The sequence below is a fragment of the Pelophylax lessonae genome, assembly GCF_965119305.1.
Source record: "Pelophylax lessonae genome assembly, chromosome: 8".
In the NCBI taxonomy this organism is placed as follows: Eukaryota; Metazoa; Chordata; class Amphibia; order Anura; family Ranidae; genus Pelophylax; species Pelophylax lessonae.
Window position 1 is genome coordinate 275,237,167 of NC_138775.1, and position 21,351 is coordinate 275,258,517.

General features: G+C 44.7%; 1 protein-coding gene across 1 annotated transcript in view; it reads right to left on the minus strand.

Moving 5' to 3' along the window:
• Positions 1–21,351, minus strand: part of SGIP1 (SH3GL interacting endocytic adaptor 1) — a 318,128-nt gene that overhangs the window by 248,475 nt on the left and 48,302 nt on the right. Inside the window, exon 2 of the mRNA XM_082265257.1 lies at positions 3,538–3,601. Coding sequence (XP_082121383.1) covers positions 3,538–3,601 — 64 coding nt within the window. The remainder of the gene's footprint in view (positions 1–3,537; positions 3,602–21,351) is intronic.

Consider the following 21,351-nt stretch of genomic DNA (forward strand, 5'->3'; position numbering starts at 1 on the left):
TTCGGCCTTGCTGCCCCTTACATGACCAGGGTAGTCTGGGATCACTGAAAATGAACACAAGGGCGCACCGGCCTAGTGCATTATCCTTTTAAAGGTTTTATTAAAAAAGTGTAAAAATACTCACAATCGAGTTCTTGATAAGAGCAAATCAAACAAGGTATGCGAGATCCTAGGGCTGGGCGATAAATCGATTTAATCGATTTATCGATTTTTTAGTTTGGAACGATTTTTTTTTTTTAAACTCGAGTTTTTTTCTACAATACTTTTTTTCTGCCTCGGACCACCGCCGCGCCTGGATGTGACGTCAGCTGCGGGGCGGGCGGTGCGTCTGTACATGCCGTGGGCTTTTAGCGTGCTGTGCGGATCCCGGAAGCGCTCGGCTCATTGGTTGGCGTGAAGTGACATGTAGCTGAGAGGCGAGGAACATGTGGGTTGCGATGTCTGTTGTACTGCGCATGCGCTACTCCTGGTGAACTGGTATCGCAATGGTTCAGGATGACGGCGGTCCTCAGTGGTCGTTGGATATGGAATCCATCAGAATGGAAATCTAGAGACAAGACCCCACCGTGATCTCTGTGATCGTGGCCCTTGTGGTTGTGCTGGTCAGCCTGGGTGAGTTCTATACAGGAGTGTCAGGATACATGTGTCAGTGTACCAAGAGAGGAATGTATGGGAGGCACAGGGAGCATTGTGACGATACAATTACCTCATATATGTACTAATAGGCTGTTATTTCTTTCTTTATTTTACATATTTTAATTACTTTTTTTTTTTTATTTAACTTTATTACTATGACAAGGGAAGAAACACATCCCTTAGGATAGCTTGGGCAATGACAGGTACTCTTTATTGAGACATCAGACCCCTAACATCTCCCCTGCAATTCATCTGGTGAAACACTGATTGTGTTTGTAGCAGCCAGGAAATGGTGGCACCAAAATCAGAAGTGATGAAATCCTTGTCACTGCCAGCCTCTCACCATAGAGGAGATCAGGGTACGGATGTTCCGTCATCTTCTCTATGGGCAACTGATCCAAACAGAGTCAGACACACATATACAGCGCTTCTCCTTCTCCTCAGTCCTCCCTCCAGACTCTGCAGTCATTTTTTAAGTGCATTGGAAAAAAAAAAATCGAAAATCGAATCGAAACTCGAATTTTTCTTTAAAAATCGAAGATTTTTTTTTTAGGCAAAATCGCCCAGCCCTACGAGATCCTCAGCATCCAAGGGTGTACCGTGTCCCCTGAAGCTGTAAAGGCTTACACGTTTCGAGGCTTAACCTCTTCTTCAGAGCCTAAATGGCATGTCGAAGCCTTTGCTTTATATACTACAATGGCTACTAGAGCCAGACACAAATGGGAGTGGACACTCCCCCCCCAACAGGGCGTGTGTATGAGGTCAGTTCATTTGAATAGATCCATTATAGTATATGGGATCTATACTATAATGGATCTATTAAAATGAATTGACGATCATGGGCGGGCACCTCATACACACGCCCTGTTGGGGGGGGGGGGGTGAGTGTCCACTCCCATTTGTGTCTGGCTCTAGTATCCATTGTCGAGTATATAAAGCAAAGGCTTAGACATGCCATTTAGGCTCTGAAGAGGTTAAGCCTCGAAACGCGTAAGCCTTTACAGCTTCAGGGAACGGTACACCCTTGGATCTCGATGCTGAGGATCGCTTACCTTGTTTGATATGCTTTTATCAAGAACTTCCTTTGTGAGTATATTTACACTTTTTTAATAAAACCTTTAAAAGGATAATGCCGGTGCGCCCTTGTGTTTGTCATTTTCAGTGATCTCTATGGGGCAGCGGGTGTCAGTGGAAACATCTCTGCTGACACACGCTGCTATCCGATCCTGTCAATGAAATCTGGAAACCCTATTTTCCATCCGTCTGGAGGATCAGATGAGACCGGACAGGCGGTCCGTTCTCATTCGATCTCCCCATAGAGGACAGCGGGGATCTGACAGCTCCGTCTCTGCACACAAAGCGGAGACGGAGCTGTCATCCTGCTCAGCGGGGATTGGCGGATCGATCCCCCGCTGAGCAGAACGGACTCTGTCAGTCGGTGCGCCCTTGTGAAAGGGGCCTAAGTCATTGAGGCTGTTTACCTTACAGCTCCACCCCCTGAAAAAAAAAAATCTAAAGCAGTAAAGGAATAAAACATTGAAGAAAAATGTAAAGAAAAATATTTATCATCTGAATGTTTCCTAGAAGAAGCAGTAACGTTACTGAGCCTCCCCATGGGATCCAGAGAATGAGGATCCAAATCCTCATAAGATAATGCTCCAGCATACTGTAGGAGCAACTTCTCACCAGGTATGACTTTCTCTGGATCCCGCAAGAAGGTGGAGTGACATCACTCTTGCCTAAGTGAACTTTGAATTGAGGCACCACACATGATAGAGTGTTTGCAAAGCCAATGTGTTTCAGGGCTGCAGATCCAAACCCATCATCAGGGATTTAAAGGGTAACTCCACTTTCATGGGGAAAAATAAAATAGCAAATAAAATAATAATAATAATATTGCGTATACAAATGCTAAAGTCATACTGTAATTGAATTTTATTAAAAACTACCTTTCCATTCTGCAATGTAGTTGTTTTTGGTGTTTTATTTAAATTAGGGATGGGAGAAGGAAATAGTGGGATACTCCAAATTAACTATTTACAATGTGGAGGACTCCTACTTCTGATGATGCAGCCAGGCTGCTGTTTCACCCTGCCACTAGGTGAATTTGGATCAAGTCTCTATCCAGATGACTTGATGGACCAGATTATCTTCAGGATACTCTCATAGTATCCCCTTTCACTTGGCACACTGACACCCCTCCTCTGACTATCCTACACCAGGGTGCCCCCCCCCCAGGTCAGGCTCCTAGACAAGATCCCCTGTACTCACAATACTGTTTTTCGAGGGTCTCCAGTGTCTCTTCCCCTCTAGTCAGCTCTCCTGGACCTCTGGGTTCAGTTCCGTTCCTTTGATCCCCAGGCCAACCGCCTGTGACCACGTGCCACCACTACATGGAGGAGGCAGCCGCCACCCTCCTTCTGGGACTCTGCTCACCAGCCAAAGACCCTGCAGCACATGTGCTACTGGCTTTTATACAATATCCCAGAATGCACCAAGACAACCTGTCTCTACCAATCACCAGGACTGTATCCAAGCCTATGTATGCTCCTTCCACTGTCCAACATGCCTCCCTTCTCAACCAGTGTGAAACACTCTCTAGGCCCAATTAATTGTACACTGAGCAGACCTAACTCACAGATAACTCTCTGGTAGGCAGAAAGCAATATAGATTTGCCTGCTGCTCCTCTGAGCCAAAAACTATACTCACTCTCTAGCACCTACCTAGGAGGCTGCTACAAATGTATGTCAGATGTAAGTAATTTGGGGACTCCCTGTACAATTCAGAGCCCTTTTTAAACGAATCAGGCTCCTCTGTCTAGCAGAGAAGTCCTCATCTACAGCTTTCTAATAAATCATTGCATACAGTAACTGCACACACATGGGAGGTGATGCACTTACGTGGAATCAGTGTCCTTTTCTTTCTTCCGTATACCAAACGCTTTCCTTGTACGTTTTTTCAGTCCTGCGAATGAAAACAAAAGCAAGTCATGAACACGCTTATCTCACACTTGTTTGCCAGAACTTACTGCTGCCAGAACACACACTTCTGTAAGAGAAACAATACTTCAGCGGTCTTCTCATAATTGGCTTAGCTGCTTTTGTTGCATTAAAACACGCGTTTGTGACGCAAACAGTTATCAGAATATGTCATATACACAATCTGAGAATGAATTTATAACACCAGAACAAGTTATAGCTGCATTGTAACCTTTAAAGCTGAAATGTATTCTGTTCAAAGAGGAAGTAAAGTTAGAATCAAAAAATGTCCGACAGGTAGGATTTGTATGACAGAAGATACCTTATTGATCTCCCTGCCTGTTAGCATTTGCATACACTGAGCTTCACATGCACAGCTGAACGCACATTCCTGGCACGGCTCTGTACCGAGCTTACTTAAATCTTGTGCACATGCATTGGAGTTAAAGTGATATTAAAGTGATTGTAAAGTCAGTGCTCCCACAGCAAGCAGCTCGATATAGGGGCACCCCGAACCGAGCCACAGCTCCCAGGGTCCATTCAGACACGGAGCCGTGGTCTGGCCCCGCCCCCTCTTTCCCGATTGGCTAACTCACTTTGATTGCCGCTGCTGTATCTCAGCCAATCAGTAGGAGTCCCAGACGGCCAAGGCACCAGTGGAAAATGTTGGATCGAGGTAAGTATGGGGGGGGGGGGATAAAAAACCTTCTGCCTTTACAACCACTTTAAGGCCCCTTTCACACTTGAACGACCTGAAAGTTGCGAGACTTGAAGCAACGCCTGTGTAGTCTTAAGGTCTATGGACCTGAAGTTGCATTAAAGTCAGACCAAGGTAGTGCAGGGACTACTTTGAAGAACAGATATGAATAGTACTCATTGGAAATCAAGAGGTACGACTTTTCATGCGACTTTGCAGTCCCAAGTTGCAGGACAAGTCGCACAAGTGTGAAAGTTGCTTTTAAGGGTCTTTTTTTTTTTTTAATAAACATGTTATGCTTACCTGCTTTGTGTAAGGGTCTTGCATAGAGCCGCCCCGATTCTCCCCCTTTTCTCAGGTCCCCTGCCAGTGCTCCAGGCCCCTCCCTCCTGCATAGTGCCCACCTAGCCAGCAGCTTGCTATGGGGGCTCCCGAGCTGCTGCTCCTTATGTCCATTCATATACACAGTGTGGCTCAGCCCCTGCTCTCTCCTCATTGGCTCACTGGTTGTGACTGACTAGCAGGAGCCAATGGTTTCAGCTTCTGTCTCAGCTAATGAGGGGTAGACCTGGGAGAGCCGAGGCACTAGTGCAAATCGAGATGTGGCTCAGGTAAATTTAAAGGGGGGCTGGAGGCGCTGCTGCACACATTACCTTTATGCATAGAATGCCGCCCCCCCCCTCCCCCCATATATACACACGTACAACTACAAACGTAAACACATGCGGCTGAGTGACTACGCCTGAAAAGGTCGATTGCGATACACCTTACATATCGCCACGCATGCCGGAATAAGAGCAATAATTCTAGCACCAGATCACCTTTGTAACGCTAAACTAATGACTTATAGGGGGCTTTTAAAGCGGGGCCTGACAAATTTGCTTGAAATCTAGGAGCCAGCTAAAAAAGTTAGGAGCCAGCTTTTTTCACGCATGCCGAATGGCCGGCTTCTGTCAGACCGGTTGCCATACACACGGGCCCATTGGCGGCCAGTTTTTAATGAACCGGCTGATGTTGCCCGGCATTTGGCCCATGTGTACTTGGCTTGATGGTGTGATGGGCAGTGGCTCACTAGGGAAGGACGGTGCAGCAAGTTGGAGGCGATAGGAGATCCAGTAACTCATGCCACCTTACACCCCATTTCTCTTCTAATCCCCGCTGAGCAGGTGGATGACAGGTCTTTTCCACTCCACTACGCAGGGGGAACATGGACACAGTCCCACTCTCCTCTATGGAGCAGTCGGATGGAAATGGACTACCTGTCCATTTCAATCCGATGCCATCGGATTCGATCAGTCGGACAGATGGAAAGTAGGACCACCATGCGTCTGTTTTTGGTGGACAGGACCGGATGGCGGCGGTTGTCAGCAGACATCCGCCACTCCATAGAGACTGGAGGGTCCGATCAGGTCCGCCTGAAAAACTGACAGGTGGTTCTGATCAGACAGCCCATGTGAAAGGGGCCTTCGGCTGTGTGGCATGACGGAGAGAATAAAAAAATGAATTTTGATGGAAAAAAAAAAAAAAAAAAAGTTTCCATCTCAGCGCTGCCAGTGACTGCTTGTTGCAGCCTTGGCCACCACAAGAGGGTGGCAGTTCCCCGATGGAAGAGTCTCCCTACAGCAGGCCGCAAAGCCACAGCCTCAATTACCGGCCGGCGCGACATCTTAGTCTGCGCATCCACAGGCAGCGGCCGCAGTGTAGCCCAGGCGCCAGGCCGCTAATTCTACTCGCTAATGTGACCTGGCACCTGGGGTTTGTCGAGCCCTGTTTTAAAGCATCGCCTATGGAAAATATAGGGTACTGGCATGTTTAAGGTTTGACATGTTTGGTATCTATTTACTCGGTGCCACCTCAGCTTTTAAATGTTATCTTTTGTTTTTGTGCCCCCTAAAATTAAACTTTAATTGCGGTAATATTGTGTGACTTAAAAAAATTGTAACTATCCCGGATACCCACCATCGGGGATTGCATGCGCGGGTTGGAGGACATCAATAAGATGGAGGACCTGATCCTCACGGCGCTACATAGACGGTGACAAATACGAAAATATATGGGGTTACTGGAATATGTTTCTCATCTCCGACAGGGGGAAAGCCCTGATGTGCTCGTGAGGTCTGCTGGAGTACATAGCTTGATGGGGTGTGCTGGCCCGGAGCGACATCCCACTGCCCCTGCCTCCTCCCCCATTCCTTTCCTCACCCTCCTTTCCTTTTCCCTTTCTCTTCCTTGTCCCGTCTCGGTCTCCTCTCTCCTTTCTTATACGGGGTTTTCTTTTTTTTTTTTTTCATATAATACCAAATACCACTACACATGCAATGGATGTAGAGACTTTCCTTACTGTGCTATACCACTTGTTTATAAACTGTTTCTTGCTTAATTACGATCTATTGGGGTATACCTTCTGCCTCAGGGTCGCACGATTACCTCCCACTTTGGTGGGGTCCGTTTTTTGATGTCTTCCTTTTGTATCCAGCAGATTAAGTTGTACTTAGATCTCTCTGATGGTTTTGTATTTCTTACATTTTGCTTTACCTGCACTGGAGGATTGTACACAGTGGATTTTTCGTATATGTTCTGTTGTTACTATTCTTTGATTCAATAAAATTTAATATTTGAAAAAAATCTAAATTGTAACTACCACTATTCTATTCTCTAGGGCAGGGGTCTCCAAACTTTCTAAACAAGGGGCCAGTTAATGGTCCCTCAGACTTTAGTGGGGACGAAGTGTGACCAATGGGAGCAGATGATGCCTCAGGCTTGGTGGTCAGTGGGAGTATAAAAATTACACAGCACCCCTGTAAGAAGTAAAAACACCCCATCCCAGGAATTTATAGAGGGCATAGTGCCCCCCCATTGTTGGTCAGTGGGAGAAATAGTGCCTTGTATTAGTGGGAGGAAAAGTGTTCCAAGGGCCAGATAAAGGCAAGCAAGGCACCGCATCCGGCCCATGGGCCACAGTTTGGAGACTCCCTGCTGTAGGGTGTTTGCTTTCAGAAAAAATATAATGTTTGGGGGTTTTATGTAATCTTCAGTCCTAAAATGTATTTTTTTTTATTTTTTACAAAAAACACAAACGGCTCTGGCAGCAAAAGGGTTAAAGGAGTTGTTCACCTTCGGGAACATGTTACATGTTCCACTTGTAGGATTTGTTAGTTAAAAAAAAAAAAATGGCTCCTATCTTTTTTACCTGGCTCCTAGATTCAAAGCAAATTTGCCAATCCCGGCACTAAGGTGACAAAAACTAAAGCAGATGACTATTTTGGAAACTGTAGTGTTCCTGGTTTTCGGGAGTTGGAAAGAAGTTCATCAGATTTCTTGGCTATGCCTCAAAGAATTGTGGGAGACGGGGCTCAGCTGTCGAGTTCCTCTCTGTATACCTCCGTACAACAGCCTCTCTCAGGAGACCTACATTAAGCCAACTCGGAATGACAAATATTTTCCTTCCTTGATTAGATGTTCCCTTTTAAGCATTTAAATAGATGCAACTCTTGCACAGCTGAGGTCACCACAAGTGCTGTGAGAGAACATCACATAGCGGAATTATAAATCATCAACTGACCAAAAAAAAAAATGAAATAAATGAAATTTCACTTTTGGGTAATTTTTGGCAATTTTATTCCCCACCTGCTTTTTCAATTACTCAGGGATTAGAGAACTTAGGGTCCTTTCATACGATCAGCCTTTCCGATGAGCTCCGTTCTCTGCTCAGTGGGGGATCGATCTGCCAATCCCCGCTGAGAAGGAAGGTGACAGCTCCCTCTCCGCTCTGTGTGCAGAGAGGGAGGTGTCAGAGCCCCGCTGCTCTCTATGGGGGAATCGGATGAGAACGGACCGCCTGTCCACTCTCATCCAATCCCATCCGATCTGATCCCCTAGACGGATGGAAAATAGGGTTTCCATCCGTCCGGATTTCACGGACAGGATCGGATGCGGATGGCAGCGGGTGTCAGCTGACATGTCACCGCTGACATCTGCTGCCCCATAGGGATGCATGGAGGATCCGATCAGATCCGTCTAAAAAAACTGACAGGTGGATCTGATCGGATCGTTCGTGTGAAAAGACCCCAAGTCTTTGCATCCTAGCTACCAGCAACTCCACCTGTCAGACCTTACAGCATGGAACAACATCCACAAAACAGAACCTGAGCTCCATAGGAGAGTATAAATGTACAAAGCTATTAAATAAAACCCAGTGCCAGCGTAACTGATTGAGTACTTAAAATCAATAACAGCATTAAAACAATAATTTACATGGGACTGGGGAGAGTTACACAAAAGCTCCCGTGCAGCGGTATCCTGGAGTGGTTTACACACGCTCACAGTTGGCAATGGGAGTGTAACTATATCATACAAATGGAGAGCGGTGTGTAATGGTCCAGTTGGGGTTTAGGCCCTTGTTCACACTGGTGCGGTTCTGAAATCGCGCTACTTCAATCAGTGCAATTTCAAAGCCGCAGATCAGTGCGATCTGCACTGCCAATTTCATTGCGGCTTGCAACTTTATTTGACCACTTCAGGTCTGTCCCATAATAGTTTTACTGCTAAAGGGAGGCACCTGTGCCCCAGATCACATATACATATATATATATATATATACACACACACACATATATATATATATATATATACACACACACACACACATATATATATATATATATATATACACACACACACACACATACACATATATATATACATACATACATACACACACACACACGTGATCCGGCTCTTCCTGGTAGGAGGCGTGCATGCGTGCCGCTGGCGGCTCGCTCTCGTTGTGATCACACACACAGCGGGAGCCCAGCAGCGGGTACGGCGGACTCAATATCCACCAGCATACATACGCCAATGATCGAGCAGAGAAGTTGTCTGCCTATGTAAACAAGGCAGAGCACCGTTCTGTCAGTAGGAAAGGCATGGATCCTATGTTGCTGCAAAGCAGTGACATGGATCCATGCCTTCCCCTAGTAAAAGCACCTTCACTGTACTAACACACTGGCTAGACACACATTCAGCCCTTTGTTTGCCCTGGATGTTAACCCCTTTCCAGCCAGTCTCATTAGTACAGTGACAGTGCATATTTTTTAGCACTGTATAAGGCTTGGTTCACACTGGGGTGGCTTCAAAGTCGCCTGACTTTGAAGCCGTCCCGTGCAGCGCAACTTCAGCAGGGCTTGCAAATGACTTCTCTAATAGAAGTCAATGCAAGCCGATCCGAAGTCGCCCCCAAGTAGTGCAGGAACCTTTTTCTAAGTCAGAGCGATTTGAGTCACTCTGATTAGAACGGTTTCGTTGCACTGAATGGAGCGCGACTTGTCAGGCCGAAAAGTCACCCGACAAGTGGCCCCAATGTGAACTGGGACTCAATGTCACTGGTCCCCAAAAAGTGTCAAGTGTAAGTTAGTGTCCGAATGTCCGCTGCAATAGCAGACCCGCTGTAAGTCGCTGATTGCTGCCATTACAAATAAAAATAAATTAAAAAAAAAAAAAAAAAAAAAACAGTTTGTAGACGCTAGAACTTTTGAGCAAACCAATCAATATACACTTATAGGGATATTTTTTACCAAAAATATGTAGCAGAATACATATTGGCCTAAATTGATGAAGAAATTAGATTTTTTACATTTTTTTTTATTGGATAGGTTTTATAGCAGAAAGTAAAAAATATTGTTTTTTTTTTCAAAATTGTAGGTCTTTTTTTTGTTTCTAGCGCAAAAATAAAATTTAGAGGTGATCAAATACCATCAAAAGAAAGCTTGATTTGTGGGGTTGTATCGCAAAAAACAGCCTGGTCTTCCGGAGGTCAAGTGGTAACAGAAGTCTATGCAAGTCTCAATGAAATCAGAAAAAAAAAAAGTAGTGCAGGAACCTTTTTCACATTTGTGGCGATATGAACGGTTCCATTGCCGACAATAGAGTGCGACTTGACAGTTCAAAATCGCATGACAAATCGCACTGGTGTGAACGAGGGCTAAGTGATGTTATCTACACCATATGGCTAAACATTTGTGGACAATTGACCATCAAACTTATAGGACATTTTTTGCCAACTCAATCCAAAGTCATAGACATTAATATGGAGTTGCCCCCCTTTGAAGTTTTAACAGCCTTCACTCTTCTGAGATGGCTTTCCAAAAGATTTTGGAGCATGTCTGTGGTAATTTGTGGCCATTTGGGCAAAAGAACATTTGTAAAGGTACCGATGTTGGACGAGAAGACCTGACTTACAATCAGAGTTCCAATTTCTAGCAAAGGTGTTCAGTAGGGTTGCAAAATAGGACTCACCGAGGGTTGAAGTTAGAGCTCTCGAGTTCCTCCACACCAAACTCATTAATTCTTTATGGAGCTGGCTTTGTGAGCAGGGGAAAAGTCATGCTGGAACAGAAATGGGCCTTCACCAAACCGTTACCACAAGGTTGGAAGCACACAATTTTCCAAAATGTCTTTGTAAGTCATAGTATTACCAGTACACTTAAGGCCTCTTTCACACGGAGCGGACCGTATTGCGATCCGCTCCGGCACTTTTTGTTTTTTTTTTTTATGGACACGGATGACACTTGTGTCATCCGGTCCGTATGTCCGCATATCATCCCATCTGTTTGTGGATGATATACGGACATAATGTATGTCTATGGGATTGCGGATTGACACCGCTGACATCAGATTTTGTATCCGTTCCGAAGAAAAATAGGGTTCTCTTCCGTTCCAAAAAACGGAACATAACTGAAAGGACGCAAATCAGATGTCAGCGGTGTCATCCGCAATCCCATTGACTTACATTATGTCCATATATCATCCGCAAATGGATGGGATGATATGCGGACATACAGAACGCCTGTGTGAAAGAGGCCTAACTGTAAACACCTGATCATTTGAAAGGGTGTCCCCATATCATTGGCCCTAGGGTTGGTAAACAATAGGAAATATCCTCGCTAAAATAAAAAATCCCTTAAAAAGCAGCCAGTGAAAGTCCAAATGCAGCGCTAAAAATTAGGCACATAAATGCCTCAAGTCCATGTAGAAAGATGACATCCCATCACCAGCATTCATGTGAGAGAATGGCACACAACACCAAAGTGTCCAACAGAGGCTGCTTACTAGACCTCCATAGTATGGAGCACATAGAGAAAACAAAAGGGGATCAGCTGTGTAAAAAACGAACGTTCATCCAATTCGTCTCCACCTCTCTCCACTCCTCCTCAAGATGTCATTGGTGTATGGAATGAGATGCCTAAGCTCTCGTGGATGGGAGAGCCACCACCAAAAAAACAATAGAGTAATGATAGTGAAGACCCGTTTGGTAAAACAAAGAGCAATTAAAAGGGTACTTACAAAAGTGAGTAAAGAATAAGCATCCAACTAGTATGTGAAGTAGCCACGGCTCAATGGCGTACCGGTGTCATAGCGTCCCGACCGACGCGTTTCATCCAATAAGATTTCTTCAGAGGTGTAGCTAAATGACACAGGTACGCACATATAAGTAGTAAAACCGGAAATTATACCGACCAGAAGTGGTCATCTGGAACGCACAGCTTCAGCTCATGCATCCCAGCGGCCTGGAAATAGCCTAATCACAGGCTGCAATGCTTCGCAGAGAAAGCAAGGAAGTCCACCGTGCGTTCCAGCGGTCATCATCCGGAAATAAATAGCGCCTTGAGGTGTACAGAAAATTAGTAAGTGGTGATCCTCATCTGAGCACTGCCCAAAACAATAAAGAGAAGAGGGAAAGCTCCGAGGGGATTTCATAAAATAACATATTAAAAAGCCCCAACCCCATAACACCATAAAGTATTCACCACTTACTGGCGAATCATTAGTGTGTCCACCTAGTGGTCAACTAGCATTTCACATATGAACACATGAAGTACAAATAAACATAGATAAAAGTCTAAATCTGTAGGTGTGATAGCCAGGGGGTCCATGAACTGTGGGAGGGACCCAGTAGGCTCCACCCACTACAGGCTGCCTGCAAAAAACTACAGGAGGGGGTGTAGAGGAGACCGGTCACCCTGCACAAGGAGAAAAAGCAGCACCAACTGGTCTTTATTATAGGAAGCTCCTGCACAGAGGCAACGTTTCACACTGTAATACAGCACAGATCTAAAGAGGAAAGGCAGCTAAAAAAACAGCAGACACAAAAGTGTTTTTAACCCTATGATTGCCGAAACCACATCTCCATATTTTTGAAAACTGCCAATTTGTGGTCCCTTGGCTGCTTCAAGTATTTGGCTGCTTAGGTGGGTTGAAAACCTGCTACTCTGCTAGATGCATTAAGAGGTTTGAGAAAGAAGAGTTGTCCTTCGAAACATGTTACTGCCCCCCTTTTGTCACCAGCATGTAGAGGTCACCACGAGGCATTAGGCAGAGGCATTGGATGCTGTCTATTGGTGGCTTTTTTGATAGCTATCAGAGCGGGTCCCTGTGATGGGAATCTGGAATTGCCGTTTCCTGTATACAGCCTTGGTTTGTCTTCAACTTGGTGATTTCTACCACTTATGCCGATTTCCAAGAATTTTAACTGTAAGTGCACTTTTGTCTTTTTAAAAAATAATTACTGTTATGCTAATGAGGATCCCGTGCCCCTGTTTTCTTGTTGTTTGAGTTGCTTTGGACCGTACCTTTAGCACAGTACCTTTAGCAGGTACGGTTTTGGCTGTTAAGCCCCGTACACACGTACCGATCGTCGGCCGAACGATCGGCCGTCTTTTGTCCAGGGCTGTCGTGTCTGTTGAAAAGTGCAAAAGACTGCACACGAATTTTGTCGGACAAAAACAGCCGACTGCAGAAGTGATGTCATGTGATGGTTAACTTTCCTTGTCTTTTTTCTTTTCTGAGCATGCCCAGTCTTGCTAATCTGCTGTCTGTCGGCCGAAATCTGTACTGACTGGCGAACAATCGGCCATTCTGGTGTTGGCCAACAAAAATTTTAATGCCTGCACGACAGATTCTTTTCGGCCGAAAGTGCGCTGTCGGCAGCATCATACTAACAAGCCTACAATCGGCCGATCAGTCGTCGGCCGAATATTTACGGCCGACAATCGGTACGTGTGTACGGGGCTTAAGTGTCCCTGTGCCGACTGGGTCACTTCAAGGAGGCTTCAGAACTGGTGAAGCTCACTAAATGCCTCATTAACACTACAGTCAGCCCACCAGTGGCGGCTGGTGCTCCATGGGCGGGGGGGCGTCAGAGGGACCACACTAGCTCCAGCCTGCATACCATACCCCCCCTACCAGACCACACAAGCTCCAGCCTGCACACTATACCCCCCCCCCAGACCACACCAGCTCCAGCCCGCACACGATACACCACCCCCCCCCCCCGGACCACACCAGCTCCAGCCCGCACACCATACCCCCCCTACCGGACCATACCATACCCCCCCAGACCACACCAGCTCCAGCCCGCACACCATACCCCCCCCCCCTACCGGACCATACCATACCCCCCCAGACCACACCAGCTCCAGCCCGCACACCATACCCCCCCCCCTACCGGACCATACCATACCCCCCCAGACCACACCAGCTCCAGCCCGCACACCATACCCCCCCAGACCACACCAGCTCCAGCCCGCACACCATACCCCCCCCCCCCCAGACCACACCAGCTCCAGCCCGCACACCATACCCCCCCCCCCCCCAGACCACACCAGCTCAAGCCCGCACACCATACACCCCCCCCCCCTCCGGCTCACTCACCCTGGACTGACATGTGAAGGCAGCGGCTTCCCCCCTCAGTCTCCTCCAGGGTGGGGCTTCCCCTGCGTCGCCTCCCACCTCCTTGGCCAATAGCATGGCCTCTCCTTTCGGCCAATCTGGAAACGGGTCTCAGGACCCACTTCCTGATTGACTTAGAGGAGAATCAGTGTGATAATAGCGAAAATTCATTCGCTACTGTCAGACAACTGGGTGGGCTTAGGGCGCAGAGCTCTGCGCCCTGAGCCCACCCTTTTTTTTGAAGCCTATTAGAGCCTCTAGCGCTAATCACATGCTTCAAAAAACAAAAACAAAACCCCATTGGAACCCATGCGCCCGGCGCTCTGTATCTAGATTAGGGGGCCGGATGCATTGATGGTGGGGTGGCGCCCCTGCGCCCCTAATGGACCGCCGCCACTGTAGCCCCCCCATTAATATCGGTTATTCAATACCCCCAGTCTGCAGCAGATTGGTGCTCTAACCAGTTGAAGAGAGTTGCTCCAAAATGTTTAAATGCTTTGCATGTGACTGTCATTTACAAATGGCTGTGTGAATTGGGTCTTGTAGTGTCACATAAGTGAAAGCGACATCACATTGCTGTGTAGCAATGCATTGAAGCACAATCCATTACTGCATACCTGCAGGAAAGCACACATGATACCTTCATTAATATTTCAGATGAATTCATTTACGAGCACAGCTGTCTCACTGTTCCAGAGCGGGGTTAAACGGTGAGGTGAGCTGGGTCCATGCAGCCAGATAGAAAGTTAAAAAAAAAAAAAAAAACACATGAAGCCCAACTTGAGTAAAAACTTTAGTAACTCTGGGCACTGAAAAGTTAAAATACCAACGACCCTTCTCCAATTTTAGGGCATGGGTAACACACAGTCATTTTAAAATAAATATTGAATTTGCAGCTTCATTAAAACAATCCTTAGCAATCCTGCCATTACAGGCACTTCCTGATATAGGGTGACAAAGTTCTGTCACAAACGAATTTTCTTTTTTCCAGCACACTTACCAGCCAGACTGCAAAACAACCAAATTGACCCTAACAATTTACTTAACCACTTAAGCCCCAGCCCTATTTCGGACACTTTATGTTTCCAAGTTAAAACCAGTATTTTTTCCTAGAAAACTAATCAGAACCCCCAAACATTATATATATATTTTTAGCAAAGACTCTGGAGAATAAAATGTCGGTCATTGTAATATTTTTTGTCACTCGGTATTTGCGCAGCGGTCTTTAAAACGCCATTTTTTGGGAAAATTTTTGTAAAATCACATTTCACTTCATTTAAAAAATACTAAACAGTAAAGTTAGCCCATTTTTTTTTGTATATTGTGAAAGATGATGTCACGCCGAGTAAAAAGATACCCAACATGTTATGGTTTAAAATTGCGCACACCGGTGGGATGGCGACAAACTACGGTCAATAGAGATCTCAATCGGCGACGCTTTAAATTTATTTAACGGTTACCAGTTTAGAGGTAGAGTGTAGCTCCTTTTTTTTAAATTATTGCACACGCTCTGGCGATCGCGGCGATACCTCACATGTGTGGTTTGAATAGCGATTTCATTCGCGGCTCGACTTCCGTATACATTTTTTTTTGTGCGTGAGCTAACGGGGACGGCTAAATTTTTTTTTTTCCAATTTATTTTATTTTTTTTTTTAACTTTATTACAGGTTTAAAAAAAAAAAAAAAAATCTGATCACTTTTATTGCTGTCACAAGCAATGTAAACATCCCTTGTGACACCAATATGCAGTGACAGGTACTCTTTATGGAGGGATCGAGGGTCTAAAAGAACCTAGACCCCTCCACTACACTTCCATGTATGCAAAACGCCGAAAACGATCTTCAAGAGGTTAAACCACTTGAAGATCAGGCTTTTTCTGGCACTTTTTTTTTTACAAGTTTAAATCAGTTTTTTTTTTTTTTGCAAAAATTTGAAAAATTACTTGAAACCCCCAAACATATATTTATTTTTTAGCAGAGACCCTAGGGCAGTGATGGCCAACCTTGGCACCCCAGATGTTGTGGAACTACATTTCCCATGATGCTCATGCACTCTGCAGTATAGATGAGCGTCATGGGAAATGTAGTTCCAAAACAACTGGAGTGCCAAGGTTCACCATTACTGCCCTAGGGAATAAAATGGTGATCATTGCAATTTTTTTGTCACAGTATTTGCACAGCGGTTTTGCAAATGCAATTTTTTGGTAAAAAATACACTTCAATGATTAATAAAATAATTTAAAAAAAAATTATTTACCAAATTTTTTTGGTAAAATGTGAAAGAAAATATGTTATGCTGGGTAAACATATACCCAACAAGTCACGCTTTAAAATTGTGCACGCTCATGAAATGGAGACGACGGTATTTAAAAATATCCATAGGCAATGCTTTAAACGCCTTTACAGGTCACCTGTAGAGTTACAGAGGGGGTCTAGAGCTAGAATTATTGCTCTAACGTTGGCAGTGATACCTCACTTGTGGTTGCGAATACCATTTACATATGTGTGCGGAACTTAAGCACGTGTTCGCTTCTGCGTGCAAGCACAGAGGGATGGGGTTGCGTTAAATTTTTATACTTATTTTTACACATTCCCTTGAATTTTTTTTTTTAGCACTTTTGCAAACATCCCTTGTAAACGAAATAAGGATGACCGGTCCTCTTTATGGAGATCTGGGGTCAAAAAGACCCCTAATCTCTTTTTTACCTTTAAAAGCAATAGATCAAAAAAAAAAAAAAAAAGTTAATCTTTTGCTTTAAAAAAATAAAAAATGAAAATGGTTAACTTCCACCCTGGACCGAAACGGATGTCATGTCATCGCTCTGGTCCTCCAGGCACTTCAGAAAGAGTTCCAGTGGCTCATGAGCCAGTCAGCTACCAGCTGTAAAAAAAACTGAGGATGAAAACAAGCTAATTATTTTTTTTATTAATCACTTATCAGCAAACTTTTAGTACTTTATGAACAAAGGTCTCTGTGTTCCTGCAGCAAGCCCACCAACCCCCACAGTTAGAAGCACCCCCTAGGGACACATTTAACCATTTGATCACCCCTGGTGTTAACCACTTCCCTGCCAGTGTCATTATTACAGTAACAATGTATATTTTTAGCACTGATTACTGTAGTAATGTCACTGGTCCCCCCAAAAGTGTCAAAAATGTCAGTTAGGGGTCCGATCTGTCCGCCGCAATGTCGCAGTCATGCTAAAAAATCACTGATCGCCACCATTACTAGTAAAAAATAAATTTAAAAAAAATGACATAAATCTTTCACCTAGTTTGTAAACGTGATAACTTTTGTGCAAACCAATCAAAATATACTTATTGGGATTTTTTATTTTTTTTACCAATATGTAGCAGAATACAAATTAACCGAAAGTTATGAAAAAAATCAGATTTTTAAAAAAAATGATTTATAGCAGAAATATTTTATAGCACAAAATATTGTTTTTTTCCCCAGAATTGTCACTATTTTTTTGTTTATAGCGACAGATACACAGGTGATCAAATACCACCTAAAGAAAGCTCTATTTGTGGGAAAAAAAGGATATCAATGTTATCTGGGTACATCGCTGCAAGACCACGCAATTGTCAGTTAAAATAATGCAAAAAACGGCCTGGTCATAAGGGTGTAAATCCTTCCGGTCCAGAAGTGGTTAAAGAGAAAGTAAACTTCAATCTTTAAGTTTTACCTATAGGTAAGCCTATATTAACCACTTGCCGCAAGGACCGCCGCAAGTACATATACTGCGGCGGTCAGCCCCTCACAGGCAAAGTGACGTATATAGACGTCACTAGCCTGTGAGGGTCTCAGGAGAGAGCACGTGCCGCCGGAGGCGCGCTCCCGGACCCGTCCGCGCGTGTGACCGGCGGACCCGATGTCCGCCGGTCACTCTGCGATCGTCGGGGGAGAGGGAGAAAGTCCGGCGGCTTGTGTAAACAAGCCGCCTGTCATTCTCCCCTGTGTAGAAACAATGATCATAGGGTTCTACTATGTAGGACCGTTGATCATTGTTCCTACACCTCAAGCCACAGCCAACCACAGTTAGAATCACGCCCCTAGGGACACACACAGCCCCTCCCTCTCAAATAAAGTTAACCCCTTCACTACCAGTGTCATTTTACAGTAACAGTGCATATTTATAGCACTGATTACTGCAGTAATGTCACTGGTAACCCCAAAAGTGTCAAAAATGTCAGTCAAGGGTCCGACCTGTCCGCCGCAATGTCGCAGTCCCGCAAAAAAAAAAAAAAAACGCAGATCGCCGCCATTACGCGTTAAAAAAAAAAGACAAAAATCTTTCCCTTTGTTAGTAAACGCGATAACTTTTGCGCAAACCAATCAAAATACGCTTTTTGCGATTTTTTTTACCAAACATATGTAGCATAAAACAAATTGGCCGAAAATGTTAAAAAATTTTGATTTTTACATTTTTTTTGGGGAATTTCATATAAAAAAATTTTAAAAATATTGTTATTTTTGCAAAATTGACGCTCTTTTTTTGTTTATAGCGCATGATCAAAAAAATCGCACAGGTGATCAAGTACCACCAAAAGAAAGCTCTGTTTGTGGGGAAAAAAAGGACGTCAAATTCGTTTAGGTACAGTGTAGCATGACCGCGCAATTGTCCGTTAAATTCACGCAGTGCCGAATCGCAAAATACCCCCTGGTCAGGAAGGGGGTAAAATCTTCCGGGGCTTAAGTGGTTAAGGCTTACCTATAGGTAGTGAAAAGATCTCCTAACCTAGCACCGTTTAGGAGATATTTACTGTACTAGCAGCCAATTACATCACTGGCGTATACGCTCTGAAGGAATGCCGTGACTGATGGCTCCTACGTGCGTGCGCCGGAGTGACATCATCGCAGCCCTGGCCAGTCACAGAACAGGAGTTCTGTGGATGAGCGAGTTTGGGGTGGAGGAACTTGACTGGTCTGAGTCCTGACATCAACCCAATAGAACACCTTTGGGATGAATTAGAGCGCAGACTGCGAGCCAGGCCTTCTCTCTAACATCAGTGCCTGACTTCACAAATGGCTTCTGGAAGAATGGTCAAACATTCCCATAGACACTCCTAACAGCTTCAACTCTTCCCAGAAGAGTTGAAGCTGTTATAGCTGCAAAGGGTGGGCCAACTCAATATTGAACACTATGGACTAAGACTGGGCTGCCATTAAAATGCATGTGCGTGTAAAGGCAGGCGTCCCAATACTTTTGATAATATAGTGCATATAGGTCTGTAACAGGTACGTGAATCGGGTGCAAGCACCTACACTTTTGATGCTGCACCCCCCACGGAATGTATACGACACCCTGCATAAATTCCCCTGTATAGATTTATGTACATGCAAAGCTGAAGTCTTTTACACACATTTAGAACACAATTAAAATCAGTATATTTACACTTTAACCACTCTACTACCGCTCACGGTAATAGTACTGCGGCAGAGTGGCTCGTTCCCGTCCAGTCACGTAGTATTAACGTGACTGGACTCCTCCCCTTCTGGGCGGCGCTTGCGCGCCGCCGGAGGCTCGCTCCCGCTGTTTTCATTCACAGCGGGAGTCGGGCCAGGGGAGGAGCAGCGGCGATCGCCGCTGCTCTTACCCGATCGTCGGGGATCGAGTCTGGAGATCCGCCCGCTGTGTGTAAACACAGCGGGCGGATCTCCATAGTGACAGGGAGTGACAGATCGGACTGTTCAGCATAGCTGGACATCCGATCTGTCCATGAATCACATAGTCACCTCCCCCCCTACACGTCAGTAAGCACCAGGCATACATTAACCCCTCCCTCTCCAATAAAATTAACCCCTTCCCTGCCAGTGTCATTTTTACAGTAACAGTGCATATATATAGCACTGATTACTGCAGTAATGTCACTGGTACCCCCAAAAGTGTCAAAAATGTCAGTCAGGGGTCCGGTCTGTCCGCCGCAATGTCGCAGTCCCGAAAAAAAAATCGCAGATCGCCGCCATTACGCGTTAAAAAAAAAAACACCAAAAATGACAGAAATCTTTCCCTTTGTTAGTAAACGCAATAACTTTTGCGCAAACCAATCAAAATACGCTTATTGCGATTTTTTTTACCAAACATATGTAGCATAAAACAAATTGGCCAAAAACTTTTAAAAAAATTGGTTTTTACATCTTTTTTGGGGGGAATTTCATATAAAAAAATGTGAAAAATATTGTTATTTTTTCAAAATAAACGCTCTTTTTTTGTTTATAGCGCAAAAAGTAAAAATCGCACAGGTGATCAAATACCACCAAAAGAAAGCTCTGTTTGTGGGAGAAAAAGGACGTAAATTTCGTTTGGGTACGGCGTCGCACGACCGCGCAATTGTCAGTTGAAGTCGCACAGCGCCGAATCGCAAAAAGTGGCCTGGACGGAAGACAGCAAAATCCTCCGGTTGTAAAGTGGTTAAGGTAGAGGTGCACCGAATGGAAATGTTGGTGCCAGCACTGGGGAGCTACAGCTTATTGAGGGAACCATGAATGCCAACATGTACTGTGACATACTGAAGCAGAGCATGATCCTCTCCCTTCGGAGACTGGGCTGCAGGGCAATATTTCAACATGATAACGACCCCAAACACACCTCCAAGACGACCACTGCCTTGCTAAAGAAGCTGAGGGTAAAGGTAATAGACTGGCCAAGCATGTCTCCAGACCTAAACCCTATTGAGCCTCTGTGGGGATTCCTCAAACGGACGGTGGAGGAGCACAAGGTCTCTAACATCCACCAGCTCCGTGATATCATGGAGGAGGGGAAGAGGATTCCAGTGGTAACCTGTGAAGCTCTGGTGAACTCCATGCCCAAGAGGGTTAAGGCAGTGCTGGAAAATAATGGTGGCCACACAAAATATTGACACTTTGGGCCCAATTTGGACATTTTCACTTAGAGGTGTACTCACTTTTGTTGCCAGCGGTTTAGACATTAATGGCTGTGTGTTGAGTTATTTTGAGGGGACAGCAAATTTACACTGTTATACAAGCTGTACACTCACTACTTTACATTGTAGCAAAGTGTCATTTCTTCAGTGTTGTCACATGAAAAGATAGAATAAAATATTTACAGAAATATGAGGGGTGTACTCACTTTTCAGAGATTATATATTTCTTTTTTTTTTAATGAAAAACAAAAAAAAAAAAAGAAAGTTGTGTGTATATATAATAATGAATAATGTATCCCTTTAAGTTCTATGTATGTCTTCACACTGGTCAGCTGCACTTCTGTTGTGGTTAAAAATCTTGCTTGCTGCATTTTTGGGCAGTTAAAAAAAAAAAAATGCACCTCCCATTGAAATGCAGCAAGAATG